This window comes from Megalops cyprinoides, chromosome 16, assembly GCF_013368585.1.
Source record: "Megalops cyprinoides isolate fMegCyp1 chromosome 16, fMegCyp1.pri, whole genome shotgun sequence".
In the NCBI taxonomy this organism is placed as follows: Eukaryota; Metazoa; Chordata; class Actinopteri; order Elopiformes; family Megalopidae; genus Megalops; species Megalops cyprinoides.
In genome coordinates this window covers 7,033,515-7,047,556 of record NC_050598.1, presented here as the reverse complement: position 1 = coordinate 7,047,556, position 14,042 = coordinate 7,033,515, and the positions used below count along the sequence as shown (strand labels likewise).

Here is a 14,042-nt window from a genome sequence, read left to right as displayed (position 1 = left end):
AGGCTAATGTTTGGTAATTTATGTTTTACAATAATTATATTCATGCATATATATGAATAATTCAGAAAAGACAATATACTGATGTACACGGGGTGAGGTAAACATTATAACATTATGATAAGTTTCAAACAATGAATTAAATGTCTGCACAATTTCCACAAGAGAAAATTAAAGGAGGGTATAATTTATTAATCTAATCAACCAATCAGTTAGTCAGTCAAGCACGTGATAGGAGATTGTTACTGCACCAATGTTACAATGCTACGGCATTTTAACCAGTTACAGATGAAATGTTCTTTTGTAACGTCACATTTCAGTTTTTATCAGTCTTTACATATTAGGTCAGAACTAAATAATTCAAAATGAAGTCCACACTTGAACAACACATCCGATTCAGACTAACAATATCAGTAAGTAGTTGGCACCTTGCAACCTAATTGACTGACATACAAGTAGTGTCGATAAGATACTGATCTTCATAAGACAGCTAGTTTCTAAAGCAAGCTACAGTTTATTGTTACGTTTAGGTAGATGCATTTTACATTAATTTACCTAATCATCTACCTAGCTTATATTCAAACAAGTTTAAGTACTGCATGGAAGAAACTGTATAGGTAATTTATCTATGAATTACATTTAGGAAGGTACGATAACTATACTGCACTCTGAGCTGGATAGGACTAACGTAAATAGCTAATAAATTTGTTTTTATTCTAGTTAGGAAGCTGGCCAGAATTCTGCTTTTATCCTTTGAACGTAACATTGTATTGTAGGAACACGAACTTGATTTCCAAATAAATGTTTTTTCTCTTCTAATCGATTCTTAATCTATCTCCCAAGAAAGTTCCAAGTTAATTCGCGCCTCATCACTTAAAGCCTCGAGTGGGTTGGGTTGTATCCTGCGTTAGGTAGCTGGCCAATTACTTGGTCCAGGCAAAGCACATCTAGTTAAAGTTGGCTTAGCTAGCAAAACGAAACACGATTTACACAATGAATTTACATACTGGACACAACAGGGTGATCAATATTGTTAGCTTGCTAGTTAATATGAGTACATGTTACCATCCAGGTAGCAAGCTAGATTTTTGTTTCAACCTGATAAGTAGACAATTAATGAAAATCGCTTATAGCTAACTAGCTAGCAAAGATTATTTCATTTATTCTATGGCATAGGGGTGGGGTGCTTCGTCCTGAGGGGGTGCAGAGTAGATTTGGGGAGGGGTTCATAGTGTATACGCGTGATAAGACAGAGTGAATGACACACAGATAGACAGGCAGTCAACAGCAACAATTAAAGCTGGCATTTGTTAGCTAGTTAGCTGTACGACTATCTAAGGTCATACTAGTTTAATAGCTAAATTATAAACGTTAGCTTGCATGTTAGCAAGCAAAAACACCCCAGCCTCCTTGGCTAGCAAGCAAGTTGGCTACAAAGTGAAATTCTCTGATTTAAAAACTTAAATTTGCCAAGCTAGCTAGCTCACTTGCTAACTATTTGCAGTCTGTTTTCTACATAAATGACTAGCCAATAATATATATTTATCGTTATGTAACTAATTAGCTAGATATAAATGTAGCTAGCTAGCCATAGCTATTTCTATAGCCAGCTAGCTAAATAAATTTAAAAAGTCTTACCTTTGTTTTAAAAGCCCACACTTCCTAACCCATGTAAAAAATTAGGTTTATGATGACAAATCTTAACATCCGTTTGCACCCAAACAAATAGGAAAATATTTTGTGTTTTTCAATCCTAGCTATCATTCTCTCAGACACCACAGTTTGAAAATGGCGCCAATGCCTGGCCACAGCTCCTCTACTACACTGGTGACACGGCACCAAGAAAAAAAATTAAATAAAAATTGGAACAGTTGAATTATATTTTTTCACCCACTGCCTGGTGTGTGTTTTAAGTACCTTCAACAATAATGGTCTTTATCTTTTCATAAATTTGCTTCAGTAATTTTAATTTATTTTTTGATTAATTAAAATGACCGTTTATCCCCGCCGCGGTGCAGGACGGGAAGTGACTTTGTAGTTTTGTTTTGAATATCTGAGCCGGGAAACTGCGTTTGAAGGATTTTTTTTCCCTTATCCCCCTGGCGCCTGAAAAGCGTTACTGCATTGGCAAGAGTTAGAGCAGTACTTCATCTTATTTCTGGTACTTTCCCCTCACATTATTACCTATTGCTATTTTAAAATGGTGCTTTATAATTAATACCTCAGCATAATTTACCACAAAATATATTCCTTTGCATTGACATCTATGTGTGCTTAATATCTTGGATTAGAAATGTAGTCAGCATTCTATCTTAATGGATCAACTTTGTAACTTTAGATTCTGAATACCTAGAATGGCACTTTAGGTTGCCATTAAAACAAACAAACAAATGAAACATAATTTTAGTATGCTGGGCCATAATGTGTTAGGTAGGATATCTTCATCTTGCCAGGGGGTAGTGAAGCCATAAACACTGTATGTTTGAATTGAAAAGGAGGTGGGGGTTATAAAATAACTTATTTTCAAATTAGAACACAATTACTATTCCTGTAATGCACTGGACATTCTAACTAGTGTGCGTGGCATTTACATGAAGGAATGCCATGCATTTGGTTATGTATGTGCACAAGAATCTGAAGGCATTGGCCTAGCTGGGATTTCTTCAGAGGATCAGAGCATCTCCCAGTTTCTGTGATGTGTACAGATACACCCTTTTGAACAAGAATACCAATCCATCAAAAGGCAATTTACATAGCTTACTGAGCACTACAATGCTTTGTGTGATTCCAGAGAAGGCTGGTTAAAATTGCTCAACTGGGGAATGTCATGAATGACACGTCTGATATGGTACACCTGTACCACAACCTACAGATGATAGGGGTGACACTACAGCAGGTCTTTAAAAAATGAGTAATGACACCTTTCAACCACTTGCAGGTATAATACAGCATTTTTTATTAATATATAATATTCATATATTCAAAAGGTGTACATTATTTGTTTCACTAAAACAAGACACAATTCGCATCAATTTTACAAGCATGAAATACTAAAAAGGAATGAATATATATATATATTTTTTTATCTTACAAGTCCATAAAAATACTTCTTTGCTTGATTATAATTTGTAATCTATTTACAACTTTCAAAGACTTAAAAAGAGCCACTTTTGTTGGCCAATGTTCAGACACTGTATTAAATGTGCTTACATTCCTACACTCCACAGTAGAATTTCCATGTATGGGTTTTAAAGGTCTCTACATGTGTGAATACCACTTTGCAAGCATGCAACAGGGAGTTGAATGAAATTCTTTTGGGCCAGTAAAAATGGCCCGTTAAAATGCCTGGTTTGTTATTATTTTGCACATAAATACCACAGGTGGAATTTAAACGTGAAATCATGGAAACTCCACTAGTGACTTTGTACAGACTACCTCCTCTCCTGTACATTTATGTTTCCCAACACACCACCATGGAATGAGCACAGCCCATTTAGGAAATACAAAACAACACTGTCACTGACACAAACTACATGATAATGTTGCAGCAACATCAAGACAATGATATCAGTCAGCTGAGAGTGAAAACCTTGTGATCATGGTTTACAGTTGTAACGTCGACACTCACATCCCTAACAGACAATGTCTCCAGTGTGTGTGTTACTCTCATGATAGGTTTATACTTTTTGTTATACCTGTACACATGTAAATTCATATGTATTTACATAAATGTGTTTGTCTTGTATGTGTGTATGTGAGTTAAAAACACTTCAGTTTGGCAAGCGCATACAGTATTTGATCATGATTGCAATACAGGCACATTTAATGGTGAACACAATGTCTATGAATGAGGCCATTTCTCTTTTATATGTGCGCAGAACAACACAGCTTTCTAAGCTCTTTTCAGCTCCAGTACAATATTTGCTCCACTTGTTGGGAAAAACATGAATCAAACTATCATCCAGGTTTTCCAAAGAAGAGTTGTAAATTGCAAAACAATTACTACTCAGAAGAAATAATGTACTCATCATATCGTCATAATTTGTGAAGCTAGAAGCAAATTTGAATCTGGAGGTAGAAAAGCTTTGAAAACAGTCCCCTAATATCTACCTTAAAGGGTTCATGGACAACATGCCATGACAATGCATACATTATAATTATTTCTTTGCTTAGCAGACTCATTTCTCTCTGGGAATTTACAATGGCTACTATTTACATATTACACATATTAAGTACCCATTCACAATCAGGGTATAGAACCTCACTCAAGTCACAGCATTGCTGTGAACCTGGGACTCAACGACTATTACCCCTCTGATTATGAGCCCATGGCTCTCCCACCCACTTCAAACCTCTGTACTGTCCAGTCTGTCTCCTGCATGTATTCATGCAGATAAGCTCACACATGTATGTACATATAAACCCCTTTGAAGGTTTTATGCGATGCACCTTCCAAAATGTGGTCACCCTAGACATTACTGACAACACCTTCGATTGGCCTTTACATTCAAGTTTACATATTTATGGAAGAACTCTCCGCAGTCCTTATGTAAAGATGAATTTACAGCCGGTCTCTCCTTGCACTGTGTGCTCTGCACCCTTATGGGACACTGCAGATTTAAAAGAAGACTTTAAGCACACATTAGTTTTTTGAAATGGAACTAATGTAACCCTTGACAAGTGGCTAAAACCAAGTAAACCAACCCATGGCTCCATGTCAAGCGGAATCACATCGTGGCTACACATTTAAGAACAGTACTAAATATTTCATGCAAACTAGAGCACTTGGTTCGCTGTCATATTATCATCATCATTGGCGAATTAGCTGTAGACTCTTGCATGTTTTCATGTTCACATTCAGAAACTGAACACTGAAACTACATAATATTACCCCCCCCCAAAAACAAAACCTCTACCTATTTCAATTATTTTACAGCTTGTCAGTCTTTGTAACAAAGACTATCTTCTTTCGCTGCTGCGCTACAGTCACTGGGATATACACATTTTCCCTGTCCCGTTGACATTACTGTCAGTCTTTTACCATACTGTCCTTCACTTATTCAATCTTTTTATCCTTCTACTGTCAATTACAATGACATATTTTTACATAACATTTACAGTTTACATATTATCAATTTATTCAGCTTGATATCTACTGAAGCAATACAGATTAAGAGCCCATTTTTAAAGAGCAAAACAGCAGCACCACCAGGGATTTGAATGTATATTACACCCTGCTGCTGTCCTATGTTGTGTTATCTCAAATTGGCACGATTTGCAACTTTGAAAGCTCCAAGACAGTTTTAGCTCCCACACCTTCTTGCCACAACTTCTTGTCCAGTTCTAATGAATTCCTTTCTCTCGTCTGTGTTTGGATGAGAGCTAAGAGAAACTTGATTTCCTTATTCCTAGATCGGCTCTAATAACTCTCTCTCCGCTTGGTTTTTAGATGATGGTTTCTCCTCCACGTCCTCAGTTTTCTGGACCAGAATGCATTTGTATGTTTGTGTTAACCACCTCATCCTGGGCTCTGATTGGCTGGGCCGGATGTCTAGATGCTAGGATGGTGGTGGGAGGTGAACGGTGGGGGGGAAAGTGACAGAGGGCTGCCTTGTGGAGTGGCACATGCCGAAACCCCCCCTGGAGGAGAGCTAGATGCCTGGGAAACACTGGAGGGGGGGTCAGAAACAGAGGGATGGAGAGAGGGAGCAGGGCACGGGGGAGGTATGACAGAACGGAGAAGCCATTAAGAGAAAGAAGGATGTGAGTAATCAAGCAAGACAGAGAAAAAAATATAATGAGTAACATTTATCAAATCATACCATAACAAACATACGTCATCAACAAAAATGTTTAAGTTTTTCAGCAAATGTTTTCTGCATATGGGACCATCTTTTATGTGGCATAGCAACACCAAAAGCACTAACAATACCCACACAATGCTCTGCAACTATGTCTAACATGCAACATTACAGTAGCTGTGATGTTGCTTTATGCTAGCACAATTTAAAATAATTTAATAGGTATGCCCAGGTTAGCTCAGTACACTGGAAAAGCCAGTATAGATCAGGATTTCACCTGTTTGAAGACTCAGTTTCGCTCAGGAGAGAATTCAATACAATGAAAAACCTTTACTGAAAGCAAATTATGCCGAGGAACATTTCAGGGCTATGAGACCAGTATGAGGCTTGATTTAACTGTGTACGGCTGACACCACTGGGAAATATGACAGAAAATTTTAAAGCTGGGTGCCTAATTCCAGCTGAAATTTCTCTTTTGCAGAATGTCTATACTTCATATTATGAGTGGCATAGTCATATTCACGTGTGCATGCTGAGCGGTTATTTGATGTAGAGGTAATCACTAGTTTGTGACTGTCTTGACTCAAGGTCTTTAACAAAAGAAGGTAAAATGTAAAGCAAATTGTGCCTTGTCCAATATGTCATTAAAAAAAATTGCCTTCCACCTGAGCAAAAAGTCTGACAGGTTTAACATAACAAGAAAACAAGAAAAGCAGCTTGTTGACTTGCTCTGATTTGTTTAACTTGAAGCTCTAATAATAGCAAAAAAGTGAGTAGATCCAAAAAGTGGCGCTTCAATTAATGTAGGCAGTAGTTTTGGTCATTTATGTAGCTTTTGTGATGAATGAATTCCCCGGTTATGACATCAAATCTATGGGCAAAGCCTGTCCAGTTTACAAAATTTCAATTTTTCATATTTTCAAGGGGTATGTCCCCAGTGTAAATGCTGCGTGCTTATGAACAGTGTATTTGTAAGTCTTCAGAGAGATTCTGACCTGACTGTGTATCCGGTGAGATGAGGAGGGTCAGTTACCCCGGCGACAAACAGCTTCTTGGGCGGGGCATCAGACTCTACTCCTCCTGAGTAATTCAGACCAGTGATAAATCCAACGGTAATAGCAATGTGATCGCAACAACGGTGATGAAATGAGGATGGAGACAGAACTTAGAGAAAAGGACAGTGGGGGGAAGAAAAGAACAGGCATACGTTAATGCGGGGGTTCCCAAAATCTCCAAACCCGCGACCACTTTCTAGGACAATACATTTTCTGTGACCAGCCCCAAATCAAAATGTATCCAAACAATATGAAAATATGAAAAATATTTCTGTGTCATAATTACTGCATGTACATGAGTCAGTACAGTGCTATGTTTGATTAATTCAGTGGGAAAGTCCATGGGTAGAGTATAACAATCATTTCTTCACCTGTATCTCGAGGCCCAGCACAATTCCTCTTCCGACCCATTTGTGAGTGTGAATAAACATAAGAACTGATGTGGGTCCCGGTCATCAGTTTTGGAACCACAGCATTAACATAGAGAAACAAAGCTGTGCCCACACACAGCCTTTGCACACATAATCTCGACTATAACAGAATAAATGAGGCTCCGTGGGAGAGGAAAGTGTTAATGTTGTTTAAAAGACAGCTCAGTCAGTGTACTAGATGGCAGACCACTCACCTTTCCTCTTGAGCGGTGTCAGACTGGGCAATCTCACCGCAGCACTCACGGCCGCCCTGCTGGAGAGGGCAGGAAGGGCATGTGTGTGCATGATTCAAGAGAGGGATTACTTTTGTTAATTCAATCCAAAAAACACTCTATTCTTCATAGGGGAAAACTATTATCTAAATCTTTGAGGCTGTTTAAGTGTTCTCCAGGTGAAACTTACTTTCTGTACCTCCTTGTTGGACTTGGGGAAGAGTTGGGCGTAACGCCACTGTCCAGGGAATGGACTCCCTGCAACACAGACAGCGATGAACATGGGCTGTTGGTAAACGGCTTTGAAATACATATTCATACATTTCATCATCTAGATCTATGTTAACATATTGCTAACTAATGTACTCACCAGTGATATGTGATCGTGCCATGGACTGACAGGTGGAAGAGGGACAAGCGAAGAGGCGCTGTGGAGAGAGGGAGAGAGAGACAGCAGGAACTTCAGCCCTGGTCCAACCAACAGAGCAGGCTCTGACACTAGGTCACAACAGAGGCTCAGCAGACAAAATGTAAGAAATAACTGCTGTAACACCTCTTGAAAAGATGAAGTGGTTGTGCAACTCATTAATGAAACTCAATGTCAAAACTGTTGAGATGATATGCAAACTCAGTACTTTATGACAATTAATTATCACAATTAATAATTAATACACATAATAATGATGAATACTTTACATTACTTTTTGACAAGGTCCAAAAAAAGCCAAGAGCAGAGGCAAGCCTACACCACTGATGTAATTAAGCAAAACTTAATATGTGATAGTGGAGACTCCTTTGACAATTAGCCCATTTTGGTAGCCGTTTGAAAACTGCACTCACATTCCTACACACATTCCAAGTGAGGGCCTAATTTAGAAAATTCAGAAAATCTTCCATGGAGGATGTGAACTAGACTTTTTGTTCACTGGCATTGGTTTAGAGCAGGTAATGAACATATTCACTAATCCGTTTGTTTTATGGATCTAGTAAGATAATTATCTGTGTCCGCTATCAGCCCATCCTGATGATATACAGAACAGCTGGTCTTTCTAGTACTGGCTCTCAAATGATGGTCACGAACAAGCAGACAATCTGTCATAGTGCCTGAGACCAATACCAGGACCAACCACATCCCGCAACGTGGTATTACCACAGATGGTTTATACATGGACTAAACAGTCACCTCTGTGCACGTCACATTGCTAACTCTCTGCCATTGTTTAAGACAATGGGTTCTGATGTGCTGGCTCATTATGAACATTGTTGAAGAGGCGTGGTCTAAAACATAACATCCATAGGAATGCATAGGCATGCAGACAACACTGGAACCTCCCATTACCAACTGGAACCTCCTAGAAGGAGGATGGAAAGTATTCAGGATCTGAATATCTGGCAATAATAGAATGTCTATGGCATTACCACAATGGCAGTACCCGGCACTCCAGATTGTGACTGCAACCAACAGCTGCAAGTGATTACAACAGTCTCGCCGCATCTCAGCACTTACCTTTCTCTCAGGAAGTTTCCTCGCACACTGAGCTCCATGCTTTCCTCCTGAAATACAGCCATTCATATCATATCAACTCAAACACACACCTACAGACCCATGTGCATATTTCCTGTAAATTTCAATGACACCTACTATATTGTTTTTACTATCCTTAATTAATCTAACTAATCCTCAATTAAAGCAGACATTTTCCCTGAACTGCAGGCGTGCCATTCTTGTCTTCTGTGTCTCACCTGCCTTTGGTGATCCGATCTCTCGCTGACCAGTGAGAAAGGAGACAAGGGGAGGGCCTAGAACGACAAGACAGTCTATTGGCTGGTGGTCTCCAGGTGATGTGGTGTTGATAAATGGAAAAATCTTGAGCTGATTGCCCCCCGTGCGATAGCCCTGGGGGACACACGCACATGGGCGCACACAGACCAACTGACCAGTCCGGGACAGCTGGGGTTCACTGACATGCTGCTCCTCCGGTACCGAGCCGAACTGACAGAACTGAACACTGTCATGCCATCGCTGCTGAGAGCAGACAGGGGGACAAAAGAAGGGAAAATTTGAAAAAAAGGAGGAAGGTGTAAAGGGAAAGATAACAGAGGTGGAGGGGGAACAGAGGAGGAGGGGAAGATAATATATCAGACATAGAAACAAAGGTAGCAGCAGAGGGAAACAGACAAATTCATTTGCTATGGCGTATGGTTAACGTAGTACAATTACATTTACACATATGACACATTATGAATGTAATGTCATGACTTCATTTCTAGGCAACAGCGATTGCTTCACTTTCACCATCAAAACAAAGATAACTACTTTGATTGAAAACAACTTCACGCTTTAAAAGTATTGGCAGTTCAACAGGTGAGCGTTCATAACATGATGCATTACTTGTTTGGCATGTTTTGGTAGTCAACACCTGCTCGCTAACACCAATCCCGAGCGAGGCCGGATCACTAACCTCACACCGCTGATCATGGGGGCGCTGTTCGACCTTCGCAGAGCGCCGCCTCCGCCGCTCGCGCCTGCGCATTGGTCTACTTCCATCCGCTCCATCCCGTTTCCCCAGGCCCTTGCGTGCGCAGGAACTTCTGCTGCCGACCGTGGCACATACGCAAGCGGCGAGGTACTATTACTGTAGCCCGGTGAAAGCCCGACCTGCAGGCCTCACTTAGACCCCGTGGTCCAAACCGCTAGATATCTAAATTAGCGGGACAATCTCCCCGTCCCTGCCTCCTATCGCATTTTCGTCCGGAAAAGCCTGACCCGAGCGTATATCTAAGGTCGTGAAGAGATTCTAAATGCAGCTAGCTAGTTACCTATAAAGATATTAGCTAGCTACGTGGACTACTAACTAGTTAGTTTCCATTGGTAGCTAGCTATGAAGCTAGCTAGCTAGCTAAGTACTTTCCCTGCAGTAACTTATCCAGCTAGTCCGTCCATAAGGGTATGCAGAAAGTCAATGGCACAAATCAAACATAGCCAGCTGTCCAGCTAGCTAGTGTTAGTTATTTCACAGTTGGTATTAGCTACCTTTCTGGCTAGCTCACTAGTTAGCCAAGGTAACAAGCTAGGTAACTAACGTTAGCTAGCGAGCAAGGTAACTCACTAATAGACTTTATTGAGAGATAACGGTAGAAGATAGGGTTTTACAAATTAACATCGCTCAATCAAAAACTCAAGCGAAGTTTAAACCCACGTCTAAGATATCCAGCTTGTTAGCTCTTAATAGCTAATTCTCGGGGTTAGTTTATTAGCTAGTCAGCGTTACCCAAATTTACAGAAATATCAGTCAAAACTAGCAGACCAATCCGTAGTATACATATCTTATGTATTAAATACACAGCAGCCAGGTAAAATGTCTTGCTAAGTCCACTTGTTTCACGTCGCTTTCTTCAAAAAAAAAAAAAAAAAAACTCAGCAACCGTAGATGGTTTCCCAATATCAGTCATTTAAATGTTTTTTCCTCCTGTCCGCAGCAAAAAATGTTTCAGCTTTCTTTCTTGTTTGGGGTAACAACACCCCTCACTGGCCAGTGAATATACTGCAATCGTAGTGGAACACTGCGCTGAGAGGGATCGTTTGCACTTTAATCAGGCACTCCAGATTTGACCAATTGCATTGTTTTGTTTCTAAGCAGCTGCACGCAGATGATGAACAATAAATCGCTTGTTATCTAAGATGGTGTAGGTTTTTTCCTAACAAAGCGCACTTATAAAGAATAGTTTTGGAACGAGACACTCATTCCAAAGTGGATGTTTTATTGTGCGCTTGCGTTTTAAGCAAATAGGTTCAGCAACGAACAGCTAAACTGATCTATTGCCGGTGCACAGCATCTGTTTTATATATAAAGTGTCATTTGTCCATGTTGTAAAGTTCCATTCAGAACTGCCTGAATAAATAGACAATCTTATACTATATTATATAATGTGCAAGCATGGGTGAGGAATGTCTGGAGCAGGAAACCACTAACAAGTCTTTAACTTAAGGAGTTAAAACCCCAGATAGAACCCTGTATCAAACCATTGATGTGAGCAATGCATTTCACCTTAATTTGCCCTGGTTGAAATCTATGATAAATAGGCTAAGTATGTTTACAAAGTCATGTCCAACAAATATATTTGTTATCATTCATGCTACACAACTAGTGTGTGCTTGATAGGTAGGTTGATAGTTTCTATCTCTTTTTACAGAAGCCCACAGCCCAGCACATCATTTTAAAGGTTGTTGTTCAAAACACTGTCCAGCTATATGACAAACGCAAGTCTCGCTCAGGTAATGTGAAGTTTAATCATTGACTAGGGGAGAGCAAAGGCAACAATAATATTTGTGGATGAGGCCTTTATGGATCACCAGGCCATTAGTTATTTGAGCTATCGGAAGGGCAAAGTGGAGCTAAGGCTTCCTGTGTGCCCCGTAACATCACACCAGGTTCAAAGAATTAGATTACTGCAGCATTTCTGCAGCATACTTCATTCCATGTCATGTGTGTGTGTCTGTGTTGTGTGAGCAGTATGTGTGACACTAACACATAATGCAGAGATGGTGCTTGTTACTAGATTACTGTCATTTTTGACAAAGTGTTTTGTGCGTTAGTTGTTTCATGCCTTGTGTCTCCAAGTGTCACAGCTGTGTATATTCTGAGTGTAACACTCAGCAGTATTGTGCTTGCTGTGTTGTGTGAAGATGAATAAGGAGATTATTAACATCATCATTTAGCATTTAGCCTGACCACATGATTTGCTCAAAATCTCTCTCTCTCTCCACCTCACTCACACATACAAACGATTTGTGCTCAAATGTCAAGATTCGGCAGAATGACCTCAGTTTGATGTGTGTTTGAAATGAACACCCATTCACCGTGGTGTATAAAAGTGTACAAGAAACACATTTCACATTTATATCATCAAAATCACAAATGAGTTACACTTAGTCATCGGTATTGTATGTCCATGTGCACCATTTTAAAGTCTTCAGAAAACCAGTCACAATGGTATTTGGTCACTTGGTATAACAAGCAGTAATGAGAGTGGAAATGATTTCTGAATAAAACCTGGTTTTAGTGAGGAAGGTCCTGACCCCTGCTCCTGGAGCCAACAATTCGCTAAGTTCCTAAAAACATCAATTCTCAATGACTGGGAACAACTGCAGTTCAGCAGATAAACAAAATAATAATAAAAAAACAACAAAACTACTTTTCTGTTACCCATAAAAACACTTGATTTCCTGACTTCTCCATGTTTTCTCCTAAATCTTTCCCCTCAAGCCGCTCTTTGTGCCTTATCCCTTTCCCCATGCCTGCTTTCCAGTCCATCTTATGGCAGACCATGAAATATATTGTTTCCTGATGATTTAGAGTCATTGTCCTTATCGTTTGTGGCCTCCCCAACACCTTCCTCTTCGTCTCCTGCTCTTCCCAGCATCCTCAGCGGCCAGAGGAGGCCATGATGGGTGGGGTCGGGTGGGGGGCAGCAAGGGGTGCTCTTGTCTTTTGTTAGAAAGTACAGCAGCGCGTTGAGCCAGGCATTGAATGAGGCCAGTGGCCTGGTGATCTTGTAACAGATGGAGACCATCCTCATGGTGTGACAGGGCACCCCTTTGGTCTCTTTGAGCACCAGGAAGAGGGTCCGAGTCACGTGGAAGGGGAAGAAGCAGAGCGCGAAGAGCAGGGTGATGGTGATGATGGTCTTGATGAACTTGCGACGCCTGTGGACATAGGGCGACCGGGGCCCCAGGACCACAGACATCTCCCGCCTACCCCGGCCCTGCCCCTCCCCATCCCCCTCTGGCTGGGGCTGTGTGCGCAGGGTCCGGAAGATGGTCAGGACCACGTGGGAGTAGCACCAGGCGATGATGGTGAACGGCACAAAGAAGCCCAGCAGGTGGAGCACGATTCCGTACGGGACGTAGTCCGAGAACTCCTTGTCGATGGCATCATCCCAGCAGTTTTGGAAGGCCTCCGGCATTCCGGCGTTGAACCCTTCCCCTCCCCGGGTAACGTTGCCCGTCTGGGCAAAGCGGAAGATGGGGCTGGTCAGGGCAAACACCACGGCCCACACCAGCACGCAGGTGCCTTTGACCACCTTTTTGGTCTCCAGGGTGATGGTCTTCATGGGGTGGCAGATGCCCAGGTAGCGGTGCACGGAGATGCAGGTGAGGAAGAAGATGCTGCAGTAGAGGTTGAAGTAGAAGAGGAAGCGCACCAGGCGGCACATGAAGTCCCCGAAGACCCAGCGGTCCCTCATGATGTAGCTGGCCACCAGGAAGGGCAGCGAGAGGCCGTACATGAAGTCGGTGGAGGCCAGGTTCACCATGTAGATGAGGGAGGCGTTCCAGCGCTTTGTCCGGCGGAAGGAGCGGTAGAGAACCACAGAGTTGAGGGAGATGCTGAAGACAAAGGTGAAGGAGTAGCAAATCGGGAGGAAAATGTACTTGTAGGATTCGTCGATGCTACAGGGCGGGGGCAGCGAGGGGTTGAGGGGGAGTGTCAAGTTAACACCTCCCACCCCTGCTCCCATAGGGGTGGCAGTCATCATGGTGCCCAT

General features: G+C 41.4%; 2 protein-coding genes across 5 annotated transcripts; both read right to left on the bottom strand.

Annotated features, from left to right (window-relative positions):
* Positions 1-5,071: 5,071 nt before the first annotated feature.
* On the bottom strand, positions 5,072-10,979 carry LOC118791504 (protein FAM122A). 4 transcript variants are annotated; one of them, XM_036548881.1, is made up of 9 exons: positions 9,959-10,979; positions 9,435-9,522; positions 9,240-9,296; positions 9,004-9,050; positions 7,867-7,924; positions 7,687-7,754; positions 7,479-7,537; positions 6,794-6,962; positions 5,072-5,666 (listed from the first exon to the last, which is right to left on the bottom strand). In XM_036548881.1, the coding sequence occupies exons 1-9, from the start codon at positions 10,051-10,053 to the stop codon at positions 5,549-5,551; spliced, it is 759 nt and encodes a 252-aa protein (XP_036404774.1). In that variant the 5' UTR covers positions 10,054-10,979; the 3' UTR covers positions 5,072-5,548. The 4 variants fall into 4 exon arrangements, with proteins under 4 accessions (XP_036404774.1, XP_036404776.1, XP_036404775.1 ...); XM_036548883.1 differs by having other exon boundaries at positions 6,794-6,878; XM_036548882.1 differs by having other exon boundaries at positions 9,435-9,519.
* A 1,833-nt stretch (positions 10,980-12,812) lies between these two features.
* si:dkey-6n21.13 (P2Y purinoceptor 3) lies at positions 12,813-14,042 on the bottom strand. Its single transcript, XM_036548465.1, has one exon. The coding sequence runs from the start codon at positions 14,040-14,042 to the stop codon at positions 12,813-12,815; it is 1,230 nt and encodes a 409-aa protein (XP_036404358.1).